General features: G+C 37.7%; 1 protein-coding gene across 1 annotated transcript in view; it reads left to right on the plus strand.

Annotated features, from left to right (window-relative positions):
- The window catches only part of YLPM1 (YLP motif containing 1), a gene marked incomplete at its 5' end in the record, with an annotated part of 35,840 nt that extends 18,199 nt beyond the window's left edge, over positions 1-17,641 (plus strand). Inside the window, 15 exons of the mRNA XM_010283941.1 lie at positions 382-787; positions 1,174-1,266; positions 1,655-1,829; positions 2,002-2,123; positions 2,516-2,670; positions 3,319-3,381; positions 3,672-3,791; positions 4,078-4,254; positions 4,496-4,579; positions 4,835-4,918; positions 6,356-6,442; positions 9,478-9,529; positions 14,743-14,873; positions 16,676-16,855; positions 17,241-17,641. Of these exons, the coding sequence (XP_010282243.1) occupies positions 382-787; positions 1,174-1,266; positions 1,655-1,829; positions 2,002-2,123; positions 2,516-2,670; positions 3,319-3,381; positions 3,672-3,791; positions 4,078-4,254; positions 4,496-4,579; positions 4,835-4,918; positions 6,356-6,442; positions 9,478-9,529; positions 14,743-14,873; positions 16,676-16,822 (1,896 nt within the window). The remainder of the gene's footprint in view (positions 1-381; positions 788-1,173; positions 1,267-1,654; positions 1,830-2,001; positions 2,124-2,515; positions 2,671-3,318; positions 3,382-3,671; positions 3,792-4,077; positions 4,255-4,495; positions 4,580-4,834; positions 4,919-6,355; positions 6,443-9,477; positions 9,530-14,742; positions 14,874-16,675; positions 16,856-17,240) is intronic.
- Positions 17,642-20,192: the final 2,551 nt, after the last annotated feature.

Here is a 20,192-nt window from a genome sequence, read left to right on the forward strand (position 1 = left end):
AGCAGGAATCTTTGGGAATAAAACCATAGACACTTTTGAACTGAGATAGGCCTACTGGAGCTTAAATTGGTAAGGTTATTCTGAAGGAGAAAATAAATAATATTTAAGCCTTCACATAGTGAACAAACACCAAATTAGTTCAGACCACCAGTTCTTGAAATATTGTCCTCCTACCTGTAGCAACTTGATGGAGGTACTAGAAAATGCTTATGGTTTGATTACAGATTGCCATTGTGCTTACTGACTTACAGAGGATGAGAGAAGGTTAGTTTACAGATCTACATTAAAAGTGCTTTCTGCATCTAGGTCTCTTCTCAGCTATCTTCAGAGGCACCAGTAGAAGCCCAGGCTATTAAACCTTCTCCTGCTGTTATTATAAAGCCTCCCGTGTTGTTCAGACAGCCCACCCCTGTGACAAGACCAAGTGCCCCACTGACAAGGCCTGCTACACCTATGACAAGGCCACATGCTCCAGTTTCTACTCCAACTACAACCCCAAGTCATGGTCAATCTTTAAAACCATCACCTTCTACTGTGGAACAGGAACGCTGGGATGAGGATTCTTTCCACGGACTCTGGGACACAAATGAGGATAAAGGAGCAAATATGGAGTACGAGTTGTGTAAACAGGAGTCAATGATGCCTCCACCAGTCTCCTCGCCTGTGAAAGTACCTGCCGTTCACACCTCTGTTCCATCAGCTGTACCAGTGTCCCTTCCTCCAGTTATTCCACCAGTTCCTAAAGCACCTGTAATTCAGCAAACTGTGGATTATGGCCACGGGCGAGGTTGGTATTACAGTGTATATGTTTGAACTGTAATGGAGAGCTAATTAGTACTCCTAGCTTCTTTCTAAATGAGGGTGCCATGCAAAGCATGCCATAGGTGTTCTGCAGCTGACCTGTAGGCTGTACACATTGTGATCTAATACTATGCAATGCAGTTTTAAGGAGTCTGTAACCTCCAGCCTTGAGTTTAATGTTTTCTTCAATGCCAAAACCAAGGTGTTGTGTATTTATGTATAGCTCTTTTTGCATTACCTATTGAAAGAAATTTTGATAAGTTACTCCAGTCACTTTTAATGCCATTGACTGATTGCTTTCAATGACAGAGGAAAGAAAATGGAAGAGGGGTATTGTAAAACCTTAATTATTTTTTTATTATTTTTAACCAGATATAACCACCAGTAAAGTGGAACAGATTCCATATGGGGAGAGGGTAACCCTGCGTCCGGAACCTCTACCAGAGAGGCAAACATTTCAAAAAGGTAGGGAGTGCTTGGCTATCTCTCAGACAGTTAGTAAGCTCTTATAAAAAGGCACTAAAAGTGTATTTTAAACTAAGTAATTCTTGTTTAAGCTAGAACCACTTTATTTTCTTTAGAGGCCCATAAGAATAACAGTTTATATGGTCAAGAGGAGTAATGCAGTCAATAACCTAGCCACTTTAAAAACTCAGTTTTGTCACTTTAAGTAGGATTGCATGATGTGATTGTCTGTTACAGTTTGGAAAAGAGATTAAGTCCATTCTAGCCCTCACATCATATGTTTCTTTTAACTTTTCTTGCACTCTTGTTTGTTGCTTTTCTTTCAAAGATAATAAAAAATTCAGAGTATGTTTTAGTAGTTTGGATTTCTATGGGTTTCTCTTTTCAGAGCACCCAGGTCGTTACAACAGAGAAAGAGATCGTGAGCCGTATTTTGAGCGTCAAGGTAATTCCAACACAGATCATCGGGATTTCAAGAGAGAGCGGGAATTGCACAGAGACCGTGGTTCTGTGGACTATGAACGAGAGAGATTTGAAAAAGACCGGCATCCCCGAGATGATAGGTACGTGGTGTCAGAACACTATTGAAATCAATACAATTCAGGTTGTATTGAGTATCAGGCTGTCCATTCTGCCTGTGAGGTACATGTTCATCTCTCTCTGGAATCTGTAGTAGAAATTCTAGAAATACGCAAAATACTGTTTTGGCAGGATTCTTCCTACTACACCTTCAAGGACTCAGTCTTACCGTGACAAGAAAGACCATCCCTCCTCTAGACGGGGTGGTTTTGAAAGACCACCATATGAACGAAAGACAGATCGTCCAGCATATGATCATGGGCCTACCATGTTTGGAGGTACAGTTCCTCAATTTTGAAGCCATGCTAGAATATTATGAAAAATAATGGGCTCACAGAGGTGAAGATTAGTTAGGAGAAGATGAATTCATCTGCAGTGTTTCTTTGTTCAGAATACATAATTCAGAAAGATTTATTTGAGCAGTGTCATGTAGTTTTGTTTCTCAGTGGTGACGAGATCGGGAATGCAACAGTTATATACTCTGCTAAAAAATGTCTTTGATTGCAATAGATTCAAGATTAGAAATTTGAATTATTTTGGGGACAAATCTGTGAATTTATCCTAAAATAATGAAGGTCTGTTTAAATCAGCTCAGCTGGGTATGAACATCTTCATTTTTTTATTTTACTGAACTAAGAAAATTCTTCTGTCCAAACACTGGAATTTGAAGGTGATCGTAGAAATTACCCTGAGGAAAGGATTCCTATTTCTGCTCCATCAATGCCCCGTCAGCCACCACCTGCTCCACGAGTGGAAAGGAAGCCAGAATCTAAAAATGTAGATGATATTTTGAAGCCACCAGGACGAGATAGCAGGCCGGAGAGGGTGAGTATGCATTCTGAAAGCAACAGTCGGTTTCTACAAGACCCGTCTGCAGATAAAGTGCTCATGAGTGTAGTATGTTGGGAACAAACCTACATTTGAGGAAGCTCTGGAAATTATCTTGGTTCCTTTGCAAATGCCTAGGGCATTGTAGCATAGCTATTAGGAGTCCACAGGAGATTTAAACTTCCTTGGAATGCTAAGATGAAATTCCTATTAGTGGTAATGTTTATGTATTTTAGATTCTTCTGAGATCTTCACTTGGGTTTTTGATGTATCAGAGGAAAGACTTGGCTTTATGTCAAGTCAGAGATTTGGCAATGCCCCATATAAAATAAGAAAGAACAAGATTCAGGCTATAAAACATTTAGACAAGTTTCATTCCATTAATTTTACCTGAACCAGATCTATTAACATCTTACGCAGTATAAGCTGCTGAGATTATTAACATCATATATTCTTATTCTGTGGAACTACTACCATTCCTCACAACTGGGGTTGTAAAACAGGCAGTGAGGCATGATACTGGCTTTGCTTGATGATATGCAAATATGTGAGCCCAGAGCACATAATTTTCTAGAAGAAAATTTTTGCAAAAGAGGTTCTAAATGTAATACAGTATCCTGTCTTCTTACATGATCTTTGTTTCAGATTGTAATCATAATGAGAGGGTTGCCTGGCAGTGGAAAGACACATGTAGCAAAACTCATCAGGGTATGTAACCAGCTGCTCACTGTATAGTGCTGCTTGTCTTTTACGTGCACTTCCTCTGCTGTTTTCTTTCTGTTTGTCTGGAATTTCAGCCTGTTCGTATTTCATGTTCCATGTCTTCATATGGCATGTGAACTCCCTCCACTATTAGCAAGCATGAGGGATACTGCTCTCTTCTTGTATTGAATATAGAGCAGGGAACTGCTGTTTGCCAGAAGTGTTTTGAAGATCCTCTGTAGCAGAATGAGATTTTTACAGCAAGAGTATGTATGTTCTTTCTGCTTTCTTCTCAGGATAAGGAAGTAGAGTGTGGAGGACCTGCACCAAGAGTGCTCAGCCTGGATGACTATTTTATCACTGAAGTGGAAAAAGAAGAAAGAGACCCAGATACAGGGAAAAAAGTGAAAAAGAAGGTACTTTTAATTCAGTTGCTTATCTTGACAAAGAAAAAAAGACATTCTGGAACAGCACAGTGGCAATCAGAATTTCAGTCTGTGGCATTGGAAGAGTGTACAGATCTGTGGGCTGTTTTTCAAAACAAATCAATATAACTTAAGGGCAGAATGGGCAAATTCTTGGAAGTTGACCTGGAAGATGTTTTTCTCATACCTGTGTACTTTGTGGTCATGACATTCAGCAGTTGAACATTAGCAATTTAATAGGTGTCCTCTTTCTTAAATGCTTTTGTCCTTGATAAAGGTGATGGAGTATGAATATGAAGCTGATATGGAAGAGACCTATCGTACCAGCATGTTTAAAACTTTCAAAAAGACCTTGGATGATGGCTTCTTCCCCTTCATTATCCTTGATGCTATCAATGATAGAGTGCGACATTTTGAACAGTTTTGGAGTGCTGCAAAAACCAAGGGTTTTGAGGTAATAGAGCCTAAAAAGCATTTGAACTTGCTAGCACCTCTATGCTGGTATTTCTAAACTTTTGGATGCAAAGTCCCTCACACATTCAGGAAATACACTGCAATCTGCGTAAAGAAAATTCTTCCGTAAATCTTACAGATTTACCTTTCTTAGAATGTAGAACTGCAGAGTGTATCACCAGGTAGAAAAAAGAGCTCTGAAAATTGATGTACAATATTTAATATTGTCTTTCTCTTTCTAGGTGTATTTAGCTGAAATGAGTGCAGATAACCAGACGTGTTCCAAGAGGAATATTCATGGACGCAAGCTGAAGGAAATCAGCAGGGTAACTGTATACATCTGGAGTCCTAGGATTAATGATAGGTTTCATTGTGCTTTCAGGCCTGCTGTCGTTGGAAAACTATTGACTTCTTGTAGACTACATAATGCTTACACTTTTCCTCTAGGAAGAGCTGGTAGTTATTTCATGGGATTGATTGAAATTACTTAAGTACAGATCCATGTTGTTAGTGATCAGAAACTAAATTTTCCATTGACTCTTTTACATTTTTAGAGGTGCTTCATTTCTGTTTTTTGTTAGATGTCTGATCACTGGGAGGCAGCACCACGTCACATGATGCGCCTGGACATTCGTTCTCTGTTGCAGGATGCTGCTATTGAAGAGGTGAGAATCTCTGTGCTTGTTAAAATTACAAATTATGTAAATGTGACTATACTGCAAATACAAAGCAGGGAAAGGTGTGATCACAGTAGGGGAGTTATACTTGGCACTGTAGAAAGCCAGAATCGCTGTGTCAGACAACTGTATTCCATTATTGTTATCATTCTACCCAAGCATGAAGGTACATGTTACTTTTTATCGCCCATTCAGAGCCCTGAATTACACAGCTTTGAGCAAGAGTAGAAGCCACTTTGCTCTTAGCAGCTGAGTACCAATTAAAGAGGATTTTTGCGCTCTCAGATGAAACTCAGCACTTTTTGAGGTTACTGGATTAATTGGATCATAATTTGAGGAAGTAGTTTGATTAAATAAATAAATAAACGAATTTGAATTCCTCTCAGTCCCTGTTTTGAGAAATACAGACCTGTGGCAGAGAATGAAGAAATAAATAACATGTGGCAGAAGATTACACTTGCTGTAAATGTATGCTACCTTTTAATTCCGTTTGCAGTTTGCCATGGCATCTTTGGTGTGTCAGCTTTCTGTATTGCTGCATTCTTTTGGCAGATGTTTCAGGAGCTCTGGGAATAAATTAGTGTGTTAATTGTGAATGTACCATAGCTGCACGTTGCTATCAGAACAGCTCTTGCCATGGCCATAGAAACTGGTGAACTGCTGAAGTAGGAAGAAACTTTACTCTTTGCAGTTTGTCAGCAGGTTACTTTTGAATCTCAAAATTCTTTGTATTGGAAAATAGTAATCCTTAAGAGGACAGTGAAAGGCTCAGCTCTCAAGTAGACTCAGAGAAGGGCAGATTTGGGATTTACTGTGTGTCCATCAAGGTTTTACTAATGAAGGATTGTACATCCTGTTGGAGAGTTTTAGGTATTCCACAGTATGCACATGAATGCCCATTAGAGATGGGGACCCCAGAAAGTATTCCATTTGATGGGCAGGGTTAGATGTGTGTCTTAAGCATCCATTTTCTTTATTATGTTAATACCTGTGGTTATTATTCTTCACTGTGGTATTTAAATATATAAAAGATGAAGCCTTGATGGGAATGTTCTGTGCAGAGAGCACCATTCCAGTGATGTGTAAATGGCAAGTTTAAGATCTTTTTCTGAGATTTCAAGTTTTGAAATGTGATTGTGTGGGAAGCAAGAGTAGTATCTTACTGTTACAGATAGCGGTAGCACAAAGAATGTATGTGAAGGAAGAGAATAAACGGTTGCTACTTTCCAACACAGTTTGTCACTCTGTAGCTAGAAGGGAACCTGCTTCGGAGGGAAGGCGAAATGGAGCCAGTATTCATATATCGTACTTTCCAAGATGAGTCCTTTCTTTCCTTTTCTATTTGAACTTGGAATCTTCTGCTAAAAAGATAGTACTTCAAAGTCAAGCGGTGCCTTGTACGTCTGTGCTTGTTCTTTGGGGCAGGTGGAGATGGAGGATTTTGATGCAAATATTGAAGACCAGAAAGAAGAAGTCAAGAAGGATACAGCAGAGGAGGAAGAAAGTGAACTGGTAGGAGACACATCAGCCATCTCTAACAAAATGTTTGTTAATGTGTCTGAGGGAGAATCTCAGTCTTATAAATGCCAACCCATTGCCATTCTTAGCAGTGTGATCTTAATACACACATCTCTAGTTGTTTGTTCCTTAAACATTTCTAGAAGTTTAATGTTAAATCATGTTATTTCCAACTGAATTTTTTGAAGAATCTGTGAATATATGCCACAAACGGCATTATCAGTGGAGCATGGAAACATGCCTTTTAGAGACACTTACAAGTTGCAGTACACTATAGCACTGTCTTACAGATTATCTAAGAATTACACTAAGTGGAGAGATGGGAAGAATGGGCAAAGATTAATTTAGCGTATTTCTTTTCACGTGTCTAAAGAACTCTTCTCAACTGTCGCAGTATATGACAACAGTTATGAAGAAGAATGCTTTCTCTGCAAGGCTCGCTGACTTTGTCAGTAGGTATTTCCAAGATGAGGGATTAGGTCTCTTGGATAAATGAAGGTTAGAGAATTGCTCTGAGGGCTGGTGTTTTTTAGGTATGTATTTAAAAGGCTACGGAAGGCTTCCTAATGTAACTTCTTGGTACGTGTTGGAGCTGCAGCTGCTCAGTGCTTGATGAGTTGAATGTGTCAAACCCTGGTTCCCACAACCAAGCAGTTAAGCTCCAATAAACAGGAAGTAACCAAAAATGTCTGAGACGAGCAAAGTTCTTTTTCTTGATGGAAATTTACTATTCCTCAGCAGTGGCAGTTTAGAAAGCAGTTGAAATACGGGATTAAAAAAGTTAAGCTTAGGAAGAGTGGATTTTAATAAACATCTGGTTTTTGCAATATGACTCATTTATTCTCTTTACTAAATTATTCTTTGGCACAAAGTATGAGACTGCATAAGGTGTGGTTAGAAGATTTCAAAGATGCATCCATGTTTACAAGAATATGGCTGCTAGTTTCATTTCTTGGAAATGAGCTGTATCTAGAAGAGAAAGTTGTCTTCAGCTTTTGAGACATCTGTGCATAAGTGTGTGTGTACGTGTGTGTTTATGGGTTCTGGGGGGGTGTCCTAATGTACAGCATATGTAACAATAGGCCTTTTCTTTGTGAGACAAGGAGAAAGCTTGGTGGTGAAAACTATGCAAATTATTAATAATTAAAAATAATCTACATATAAGAATGTTTTTTATTCAGATTCACAAGAGATGAAAAATAGCAAAGAATTATCTGCTGTATGTAATCTCTGCTATTCAGTGACATGGCTAATCTCAGAGAGAGGTTTGTCAGACAGAAAGGTGGAACAGTACACTCTATTTGGTATCTGTTGCCTTCTTGAGAGCAGTTGGTAAGGGTTCTTCAATTCATTTTGCTGCATTTAATCCTGTGGAAAAAGAGAGGTCTGAAGCTCCTGCCATCTGGCAGATGTCCTTCAAATATTCAACTGTCTTGTACCAAAGGATGAAGTCTGAATCTTTTTCTTATCGTATCTGAGGACTGGGCTATTGTACAGATTCAGCACACAATAGGCTATTTCACACCATCAAAGTCACTCTTTTGTTGCTATTATCAACTCCCATAGGGTTGTTTGTAGCACTCGGACAATTCTTGCTTTTCTGTGCTTGATGGTATGAATTATCAATGCATTTAACTTAGTGTTCTCACCAGTGTATCACACACCACTTTGTTCAATACAGGCTTCTAGCTATGGTGAAAACTTTCTGAGCAAATTTTAATGTGCAACTTGGTTTAAAAGTATAACTATACATATATACATGAAATTTATTTGTTACAAGGAAATACTGCAGCACAAACTTAGTTTGTATTCATTACAGACTTGATTAAAACCAATAAAATACAGAGATCTGATAACCTCAAGTCACTGGTACATGCTTGATAGAAAAAAAGGTCTTTCAAGGATTTTGGAAGAGCAATGCTGAACATAATCAAAAGCAGTGTAGCTCTCTGGAGTAGTACGCTCTGATTTAGTAACTGTTAGCACTAACAAATACATGTATATGTTTACCACAGTGGAGGCAACCTATAAATAGATCAGAAAAGAAACTAATGTAATAAAACTGGTCTGTGGATTATTTGTTTTCTTGTTGAAATCTTCTAGAGTAGTTCTTTTCCCTCTCTATTAAAACTCATTCTTAAAATAATTAAATTCTCACAGAGGTTCCATTTCACTACATTGAGCTTTTTATGTGATTGCAGAGAAACTTAAGTAGTTTTATACCAAATCTGAAAAGCTGAAATGAGTTATGAAATGAGGAGTTACTTAGTAAGGATTTACTTGTGCAAGAGTATGAAATGAAAAGGTAACAAGAAGATATATAAAATAAGTACCTTTTTGGCAAATTTAATATCATTATGCTCATTTACAAGGAATAAACTGGCTAAAGATCATTATATGTAAAACGTATGATGGCATTATTTGTAGGAAAAAAGTGTTTTAAAAGAATCATTGAACTAAGGGTTATTTTAAAATGAAAAATAATACTTAAATGTTAGTGATTCAGCAAATACTAAAAAAAATTTGTGTAGTTGTGGACTAACCACTTATACAAGAACTTAGTACGTCCCTTCGAAAGGATTATTAAGTGAAGCTTGTATGTAGTAAATCTGGGAATACATTCTTAAAAGCTTATGACTATGGTAACTTTTTCATTTGTATTTGTAAAGCTTTGAATATTCTTTATGCCTGATAAGTTGTGTTGCAGTAAGTTTGCCACCTGGGATAATATAATATAGTAACTGTGCACACAGCGCCATTGCTGTCTGTTGGACTCATTCTGGAGCTCTGTGTTTGCAGAGGACAGCACTCTTGTAATGGTTTGCAAGGGATGCTAAAATCACTGAATGGGAAGTGAATGCAGAAGTTCTGAAATACTGAGTAAATTGTCTCCTTCCTCTGATAACAAGAATTGTGCCTTACAAAAAGAAATATCTTAAGCTTCCATTATAATGCTGTTTCCAGTTGGAAAGTGATATGCATGTGTGTCTCTCTCTAATCCTCCGAGCTTCTCTCTGTGTATGATTTAGGGTTACATTCCGAAAAGCAAATGGGAGATGGACACTTCTGAGGCAAAGCTAGGTGGGTATTTATTTTTTCCTGTTTCTTATAGTTGGTATCTGACGATGTTTGCAAAACATGAATTTTCATTTTTACTGTGCCTTCTTACCAAAGACAAATAAATGTATTGATCTCATACACATGTCTGAAACTGCAAAAGCATCTGTACAGAAAAGGAACTTGTCTTCTGCCAGATGCAAGGGAATTATGACTTTCTAACCATCGCTGTTTTATATAGTCATTATTATTCTTCCATCTGTTCAAGGAAAGTACTTTGTCTTAAAATCTTAAAAAAGCAGTATTTCTATTCTTTATTCATCTCTTCCTTATTATAAAAAGCAAAAAGTTAACTTGCATTGCACTGCATTCTTGTTCATACTGCATACCTTTTTTTCAAGCCAAAGTGTCATCAGTAACTTCTTACTTTCTTGGAGACATGCCAAGTAGCTAACTGTATCGAAGATGTTTCTTCCTCTCCAAAATTGACATGTGTGAGGACAAAGTAGTGCCATACTTTGAAGTTGGTTCTGAATGATTAGGCCTTGGTGTATCTTTTCAACAACTTAGGTATTGAAAAGTTAAAGTTCGTTATGCTTTTCAGTTCCAGGAGAGTACTAGAATCCTTCTTAGTAGGATGCAAGATGGACTTTCCAAGGGCACAAAGGCACTATTTCTGCTGCACTTTTTGTTCTGATCAGTGCTGCTGGTTGCATTAGACTTAAGTGCTAATACTAGGATTCTGTCAAAGTCAAAAGCAACTTTGAGGCTGAAATGCATGCACCACGGCTGTGGTGGAAGGTGTACACATGGAAAGGGGCTTCTAGTCATTATGATCAGGGCTTTTTTGTTTGCTCAATTTTACTGAACAGTAATGGTTTTAAGTGAAGATTGTATCAACACAGTCTGCATTAAACTGCTATTTTCTGTCACGTCTATGAGAAGTAACAAATATCTGAATGGGACATAGCATGTTTTAACATTTTGAGGTTTGCTTCTGCATGTGTGGTACAGCCCTGCGTATCATTACTTTCCAATAACCAAAATCACAGTTGCACCATAGAAATAGCATTAGAAGTTCTGGCTTACATAAAGCAACCTTTTGTCTTTTGCTGTTAACTGCTTAGCTGCACCATCTCTTCTGCTGCTGTGCTCTCTTTTAAGTCATTCAAATGTTTGGGGAATATATTGATGTTGTGCAACCTGCAGTACAACTGGAGGAGCCTTGTACTCGATGCCAGCATATCAAACAGATAAGCAATTAGACAGAATTAATTCAGGATTGTTCTGCATTTTTGTTATAAGAGTTGATTGTTTTAATATCTTAAGATTATTTCTTAAGTTTATAATGATTTTTTCTTCCCAATTATGTACAAAATCGTAGTACTGGAAAACTGCATTATTGAAGAATGCTCTGATACACTGTGTTGTATTCCAAATAACATAGACTCGTCTTTAAATACTGAGTAGTAGGAACAGATGTGTTGTGCTGCATACGGTGAACCTTAAGTCATCCCGTGCGTTTTACAAATATCACAGGAGTCCAAAGTATGTTCTAAAAACATTTAAGTTTTCTATGTATTTTCTAGCAATGTGGAGCCTGTGGCTGCAGCAGAAGTTTACAGATAACTTTCAAAATTTAGTTCTCTCACGATCAAATACTGCTAACAAATAGAAATAAAGAACTGTGTTGTGTTTCTTTCCATATGAAAACTCCATAATATGAAACACAGGGGGTTTTATATGGCCTCCACTTAAATGTAAAATGGGGAGCTAGCAGCAGAGTCAATTCTATGCTGAAGTTACTTGCAAGGCTGTTGCAATAATCCTTTAACAATCAAACTCTGTTAACAAGCTGGATGTTAGCATGCTGCAAGACACAAATACAGGTGCTGAGAAGGACTTTCTATTAAATCTGTATTCATGATTTTACTTTTATAACTACCCTCTAGATCCATTTTTATAAATACAGAGAGCTATAGGTTAAAAGTAAATCCTGACAGAATATACATTTTAAAAAAAGGCAGGCATTCCTATGTAATGAATGCTGTTTCTTTGAAAAATTGCTCTGCAAGGGCAGACAACTTTTAGCTCAAGGTATGCATTATAAGCACTTGCAGTCTGTGAGTAAGAATTATTATATTTAATTGACAATAACATTTTGTTGTAGGTGACCAATTAAAATTATTTCCTGAAAGGCATGTAAACTGTGGTATGCATTTGTTATTCCAAAGTTGAGTTCTTTCCTGGGAGCTGGCCTGCCCATTAGGTTTATTGCGTTAATCCCAGAGGGAACACATTTGCAGAAGTGATATAAGTGCAGAATCCAGAAACAACACTGTAAATCTTGTTTTGCTTTTTTGTTTTTTTTTCTGAGTAGATGTGGTTACAGGAAAGCACAATAAGATCTTACTGGTTGTGATAAGTCTCAGAAAACATTTGAAAAGTTTGGGTCTTTTAGCTGCAACACTGACTTGTGATAATTACCATACTGTACGCCCCAGAGCTCTTGCTTTAGTTTAGATTTTGGCAGCGGCGATGCATTCCTCTGAGTATGTGTGTGGTATATCATTTCCTTATGTGTTGTGAGTGCACAGCCACATTTTTATTCTAAAGTCTAATTGCTGGTCAGTCTCAGTGCATAGTGCACATGGGTTCTTATATTTAAAATGACAGAAATTGACTCACATTTTAAAAATTTGACTGCATTCAAAGGGTTTAGCGCAATACTGTTTCAAAGTGTGTCTTAGTGGTGAGTTCTACAAACTTTCAGGAAAGGAGAAATAAGTTCTGGCATAGCTGAATTTTTGATACCATTGTAAAATTTGCTCTAGAATGCAAATAACATTTTACTTAAAACTTTGTGGGTTTTGTATAAGAAGGGGAAAAAATTTATCTGATTAGTTTTTGAAGGAGCAAATTAAGTCAGTTTCTTTCAGATGTTTTATTATTAAAATTCTAAAGGTGAGTTTTTAAGTTCTGTGGATTTTCAGAAATGCTGCTGCTTCATTGTTTTTAAAACTGAAATGGTAAAATGATGTCTGATAGCTAAACACTAAATAATCATCTGCCATAAATACTCATAAGCACCATTGTTACAAAATGACACCTTGTCTCATTTTCAGAAAAGAATATTCTGAAATGATGCTTTGTGGTAGGCTTTTGACATTTCTGTAGATTGTGTCTACTGCATGGCACGTGTACCTTGAACTGCAATAGTATGGATGGAAGCAGATCCCTGTGGAAAGGCAATCCAACTTCAAACATGGGAGGAGATAACATTTTAAAATAAATTCTGTGTAGCAGTAACAAAAAGGGACAGAGGGGAACCTCATACTCTGAACGCCTCCTCAACTCCTCTGTTCATGTTTGAGAGTTACACATTCGAATGGGCTGCATGCAGCAGGGAGTGGGAGACTGAACTCCTTCTTCCATGTTGGTAATGAGATGAACTTGGATCGTAGCATGTTGCCTTCCAACAGGAATATGTCTGTGTACAGATACTTGCCAACAGAGAGCTCCTGAATTTTCAGTTCTTCATGTTCCTAAATGCTCCTCGATACGTTTGTTGCTTTCCTTTTCAACGTCATTTTTTTCTGGAAACGCTTATGCTATGAATGATCTACACGGATTGATCTGAGAGTAATACTGAGGAATAGTGCAAGTACGTGATATGATGGAATAACAGAGGAATATTGCATAAATCAATTTTGTCTTCTAGAGGGAGTATCGTCTTTCTGTGGAGATTGAGCTTCAAATTTGGCAGATTTGACTTAAAGCAAAAGAAGAACCTTAACTGAATCATGTAACAAGATACCATGTAACAGACACAAATATTCTGCAAAGTTTTCTTAAATGTTGGCTTTTCTAGAAGGCGGAGGGGGATTAAAATGTTTTCTTAGAAGAAATTCTGTATCTGTTCCCGGGAAATGGGGCAAAGCTGGAGTCTTTCAAAATTTTAGAGTTGTATGAGGGAGAAATTACTTCATTAGTTTATGGCATTTAAATGATACTAGCACGTCCATATCACCATTGCCTCACATTATTTCCGTTGTTGCTCTTTCCTCTCCCACATTAAGTAAAAAAACTCATCTCTGAACTGAGCTTCTTTAAATACATACCTTTGAACATCCTCTTCTGCTATCCAGAAAATATGCTGCCTTGTATTTGGTTTAGTTCTGAGGCCTTTATTGGGTGAATTTAATTACATCAGTGAGTTCTGAAACAATGTTACTGACGTCGCTGGGAATGGTTTAGAGAATATAACTGCCAAGCTTAGTATTCCTTCTGCATATACTTAATTGTTGGCTTACAAAATGGTAGCATACATTGACAGAAGTAGTGGGATTTCCTTTGACTTGTAAAGCCGTTTTTCATTTTCGCGCTTTGTTGTTTGTAATCGTACAATGAATACTTAATCTCCTTTCCAAAAGCAGTTTGCCACATAATTTCAAGAAGGTGTTGTTTTGTCACTGAAAATAAGTGTCCAAAGAGGAACAAAATTTTAGAACCTAGGAATGGAATGTTTCTCCTCATGCCTTATTGGTTCAATAAGAAAAAGAAGAAAATTATGACTGTTGGACAAACGTACTGCTCAAATATTCATGACTGACCTTTTACACCATGAAACAAAAGATTCCGAGATATCTTTTTTTCACCGGTCCTGGAGGATTTTTTGAGTGTGTTTTCCTTGTGGGGAGAGAAAAAGGGGTGGGGTAGGGATCAGGGTTTCCAAGGAGCTTTTTGTTTAGCAGAAACAGTATCTCAAAAACTTGTCTTTGATGCATTAAATTATATGAGCGTCACTTGTTCCCTGATACTGCGTGTATGCCGTGTTTGACACAGTATTAAACCTCACATTTGGGGAAAATGCTACAGCTTTAGTATTGTGTTCAAATACAGAACAGGTGGATCTGTGATTTATAGCTGTTGATGGCTATATTGTTGTATCTGTAAGGACAGACTCCATATAGTATGAACATCCAGAAGCTTTTCTCCCTCATACAAATAACAAGACTGTTATTGCCGCACAGTTAATGTGAAAGATCAATAAAACATGAAAATGGTGTTGAGTCTTCTCTAGTTTATTTCAACTCTCATCATTCCATCTGTCAAGACAAGCTGGATGTACAAGTTCTGCTGCTCATTCTTTTGAAAAATTTTCCACTCACGTCTTGTTTATGTGAATAATGGGAAAAAATTCTCCTTTAACTTTGAGGCTCTGTGTTTGTTCTCAGACAAGCTGGATGGTTTGCGGACTGGCACTAAAAGGAAGCGTGACTGGGAGGCAATTGCCAGCAGAATGGAAGATTATCTACAGCTTCCAGATGACTATGATACACGTGCTTCTGAACCTGGAAAGAAAAGGGTAATACATTTTCAAATGACTTTCTGTATATGACCATTTAACAGTCTCTGTGGAAGAGTTTGTATCAGGTCATTCAGTGTTGACGAATATGGCGATTTCACTGACTCATTTTTCATTTTTCTGTTCCATTAGAATCTGTGAGAAAATATTCTTGAGAGTAGGGTCTTCCAGAGGTAAACGGGTTAATTATAACAAAGTGAGGAATTGTAGATAATAAAGATTAACCATGCATGGCATGGCTCTTGAGATTGAGAATGGAATCAGGTCCCATTTCTTGCTGGGGGAGATGATGCACCTTGTTTCAGAGCAACCTGTAGAGTCCTTTTCGTATGCTGTATGTTTTGTGATGAGATAGTGTAATACACAGTGCAGATTCCAAGACAAGATGATTTTATTGTTAGGTTTTGTAATAAGTAGGCAGAGAAACAATACACTGTTCTTGTGTTCAAAAAGAGTCAGCCGAGGAAAGTATCAGCTATGTAGGTTTTGTATCTGTTAGGTCTTGTAGACGTTACCTCCTGCATATACCTTGCATAAAGCTTGGGAGATGATGTAGAAGTTGGTTTCAACCACTTCATATGTAGTTCTGTTCTGAACACAAAATGCTACATCTTCAAATACCATTGTGAAAAACAGGACAAAAAAATCAGAGGAAGATGAGAGAGAGGTAATAGGAAGAGGCAATACTTTTTTCTTTTCTTTTTCTTCCAATATAGAAAGATCAGCTTTTGCCACTAAAAGTAATTTGAGTTAACCGTCAGTGTTTAGGCTTTGTTTTGTTCTGTAATGCCAAATAGAAAACATGGGTAGTACTAGACAGTGTGCACAAGAGAAAAAGAGATACTAAAGCATTGGCAGAGGAAGTGATGGTGGAAGAAAGCAGGCATTGCTTATCAGCAGGGATGTCAGGGGGAGAGGAATAGGGAGATGCTGGCAGAAAGATGATAAGGATATGTCCCCAGGCAACAAATCAGCCTGAATGGGAATAATCAGTTAGGATATCAAGGAAGAGCTCCTTCATTTACTGTTTTTTCTTGTCCTGCAAAGGTGTGTTCCAGCCGACTTTCTGTGCTGTAGTACTTCATCATTACCCCCTTCACTCCCTCATCCTTGTTGCACCCCTTCCCATTGGTGTCTGGGTTTGTGGGTGAGGGAGTGACAGTACATGTTTGAACAGGATGAATGCAAGTGATCTGCATGACCACAAAGAGCCACGGAGGAGATAGCTGCAGCTGTAAAGATGGGAGATAACAAATGCATGAAGAAGTGCATATTTCGTGTAAAGAAATTGTGGAAAGATTCAAATAGAAATGTATCACAGAAGATAGAGAAGACGACTGTCCCTCATTCACTCATTCATTGCCGAGTTGCTCTTTAACACTGTCTTCCTGTAGTTTCATAGTCATCTTCTAGAAGTTTCCATTGTGCAATTGAAAGACACGTTGAAGAAAATGAAGACACTAAATGAATCTTTGATAATTCTTCCTGCAGAAAGCATTGCTTTGAACAGAGTAATAATTGTAACAATTACACTTCAGCACTCAGAGTTATAGCATTGAAAAGGAGAAGGCTAATCATCTATACCTTTCTTCTACTTCATGAAACACCTGGGATATTCAATTAAAAATAATGTAACTGGTGTGGTTTCCGTCTTTACCCATCGAAAAACAAATTAATACTTACCTGTTTGAATGAAAATGAGTACAAATTAGAATTCTTGTACTTTTTATCTGCAGTGGAAAGCCTAGACTTGTCTCAGGATTTCTTAAGAGATTGTCCTACTGATAGTATGTTCTCCATAGGTGCGGTGGGCAGATCTAGAAGAAAAAAAAGATGCAGACAGGAAAAGGGCCATTGGTTTTGTTGTTGGACAAACAGATTGGGAGAAGATAACAGATGAAAGTGGTCATCTTGCTGAGAGAGCCCTCAACCGCACCAAGTATATATGAAAAAGAGGTTAAATGGAATTTTGTGCCTTTAAGGTAAGTATTCAATCTTCCTGCATGTTTATAGCCTTGATGTTTTTTAGGTTTTTTTAAGAGTTCAGGTTGCAGTTCATGTCATTGTTAAGAGTTCTCCTAGACAGGATTATTTGATTTGGAGCCTTGTATAGTAGGTGTCAGCTGTGCCCATGTCAATGTGCACCCTCCTATACATCTAAAAATAAAAGGATAAAAAACAAACAAAAAAAGAATAAAAGGAGCTGTTAATCTCCAAACCTTATTAACAGGAACATTATGTTTTCATTAAGAGTAGTTTAGCTATATACCTAGTGCTGTCTAGTTCGGATTTTGCTTACTGCATCTTAACTCTGACCACGTTAATTGCTGTTTTACTTGGTGTAACAAACTTTTCCTTTCTTTACAGGCCATTTCCTCTGAGGAGAAGTGAACCAAGGTGTCATAAGCATCTTGCATGGGTCATGTCACTCCCACCTTCACAGTTTTTCTTTGTTACTTTAGTTTCAGCAGTTTTCTTGAGATATTGGCAGGTAACCAGTGCCCTCAAAAAAACCCAACAAATCCCACTGCTCCTAAGTGAGAGAGACAGTTTACTTTTTAATATTTTTTGGAGGGGAGGGAGGGGGAGGGCCAGTAGTTTTAGCTGCTGTTTGTGGGATAAAGTGGAAGGATTAGACAGATGTTACCTCCACTGTACTGTCACAGAATGTTTATCACTTTTGCTTTGTGGCTGTTCTCGTTTTATACTGTATGTACCTTGTAGCTTATTGTATTAGGAAGCAGAACAATAAATTTCACTATAAACTCTGTGTTCTTGGTGGACCATATAGCATGGCTTTTGTTTGACATTTTAAATGTGGTCTGTGTTCACATGTTGACAGTGCTCAGAACCATCCTTACCTGGAAGAGGTGTCCTGTCTTCTAGGTTTATCACCTGCTTTTCTTCTCATAGACAGCTCCATTAAGGCCCCAGGTTTTGCTGGCCTTTAGGAGTCGTACCGTTCTCATTCTTCCTGGAGAGCAGGACAGGAATGATCGTTGGTTTTTTGGATCCTAGTTTCTCAATTATGTCAAATTTCCATTACTACGTGAGTATAAATTCTGTTGGATGGATCTGAAATACTCAAGGTAGTAATGTATGAAAAACATTTCTTTAATGCTCAACTTGAAAACAGGTACTACGGAGTTCTCTGGAGGGCAGCCTAGAAAATTCGTTTTGGTCTTACTGTGTCTTTTAGTCAACACTGGTCCCTATCAGGGTATCTCATTCCATTCATAAGTATACTGTCACATAGAGAAACATCATTAAAAGAAGCAACAAAGTCCAGAAGTTATACCCATATATTCCTTTAATAAATGTGTTTAGCTTGCTAAAAAAGATAAATGAATAGCAGTCCACACTATTAAAAGTGGTACAAATTCGTCATAGATGCTGATATACGAGTTCTGCATGGCATCAGGTTTGCTGATGAAAACTTTCTTTTGCCCTCCTAGGTTTTGAAGCAAATGCCTTGTGTTAACAATGTTGTAACCAGGCAAGGTGTTTAGTTCCAAAAATAATTGCTGTTTTACTGGTGAACTGAATTTTTTCTCCTGATCTTTCTGAGGGAAGAAAATGAAGTCCTGAATTTCCTTCTCTGCTATTCTCTGTTGGTCTGCTGAGTGATTACATTGCAGTTTGCGTCTAGGTTGGTAAATCAACTAGTTCTGGTGTGGTGGTAGTTTATGCTGTAAAGAAGAGCCATGGTGCTAATGGATGGGTTGGTTTGCCATTCTAATGTTTTGGTTTATTGGATGTTTCTCAGCCTTGTCTGTGGTGCATGATGGAAACCTCTTCGGTAAATGAGAGGAATAGCTGAACTTGTGTTATGCTCTGAATGTGTTTAATACAAGAAAATCAAGCTCCCTGAATGCAACGTTTTTTAAATGGAAGGTAATAAATAAGTATTTTCTGTGTACACATACTAATAAGTAGCATATAAACTTTCTTTTTTAAATGTTGCTAAGTACTCTTTGAACTCTGACTAAGAATTGTCGACAAAGGAAAACTAATAGTTAACAAAAAATCAGTATCGTGTATTGCTGTGGAAATCAGGCAAGCTTCACTTTGGAGAAGTTATTCTCTCAGGTACATGTAAAATGGCTTTCAGTCTATCCTGAGTTGTCCATGACAAAACTGGAGTTCTTGTGGCACGCCATTGTTACAGGTAGATGCTGTTTCTTGACTTGAACGGATAATGGTTTTGTTTGTATTTTTGGTAATGCACCTGATCCAGGTCCTTTTTTAACATTTCCTTTCCAGGCTAAGTAATATTTCTGGAGCATGCAAATGGATAGCGTGTGACAGAACTGCTTATATTGTTCACTGTTGTTAACAATTTCAAAAATTACTTTAGCGGATAACACGCGGAAGGGTCACACTGTTTATTCTGTGGTGCATTTAGAATTGAAGAGAGATAAGCAGATAATTCACATGAAGTTATACTTTACTCTGATGAGAACAGAGAGAAAATGTATCAATCTTCAAGTTAAAGTCAAAATTTCAGTTAGGAAAACATATTGCTGCGGACTGTTTGTCAGACTGATAAGAACAGGCTGAAGGGCTTGGCGTTTTTTGGTGGTTGTTTTCCTGGTTCCCTTAAGTTCGGAACTTGTCCTTTCTGTAGTACAAGAATATCCTTCTTCTAGTCTTTGCCACTTGTTTCAGTTGGTTTGAATGTTTAGCAGGTAAGCCTTCATCTGCTTGATGGGAAGTGGCTCTCAAAGAAAATAACTTACGCCAGAACTACAACCTGTAACAGATTTTACATACTCTAGTTCTTCAGTGAATGAAGACAGCTAAAAGGAAGAATTCATCATTGCTGCTGACAGAACTGAGAATAGCTAGGGTAGGCCCATGCTTGGCTCATAGTCAGAGGTTGGTGATGAGTGATTTTGCTTTTGTCTGGAATATCCTTCACTACAGAATCCAGTAAGTTTTGATCCTGATTTAGTTCTTATTCGTCATCTGCTGCTGCTGCTGTTCTACTGCTGATATTGACAGTAGAATCTTTCACAGCACTGAACAGAAAGGATACCCATTTTCATTGATGGCTAAATAGGAAAATAGGCATCCAGCACTCATGGATAATGATCCATCTTTGACCATGCATGCAGTTGTATTAACTCTTAAGTTGGACTGTTTCTATGCAGTGCATCGCATTTAAAAATAGAACTCTGAAAAAAATCATCAGCTGCTGCAGAATGGAGCTTCTAGCTCTTGAGCAAAGTTGACTGTTAAAACACTATTTTCTGTGAATTACAATTTCTTACGGCATTTCGGTTTTCCTCAAGACTGTCTTAATTTTTTAAGAATATT

The sequence above is a fragment of the Phaethon lepturus genome, unplaced genomic scaffold (assembly GCF_000687285.1).
Source record: "Phaethon lepturus isolate BGI_N335 unplaced genomic scaffold, ASM68728v1 scaffold1723, whole genome shotgun sequence".
Taxonomy (NCBI): Eukaryota; Metazoa; Chordata; class Aves; order Phaethontiformes; family Phaethontidae; genus Phaethon; species Phaethon lepturus.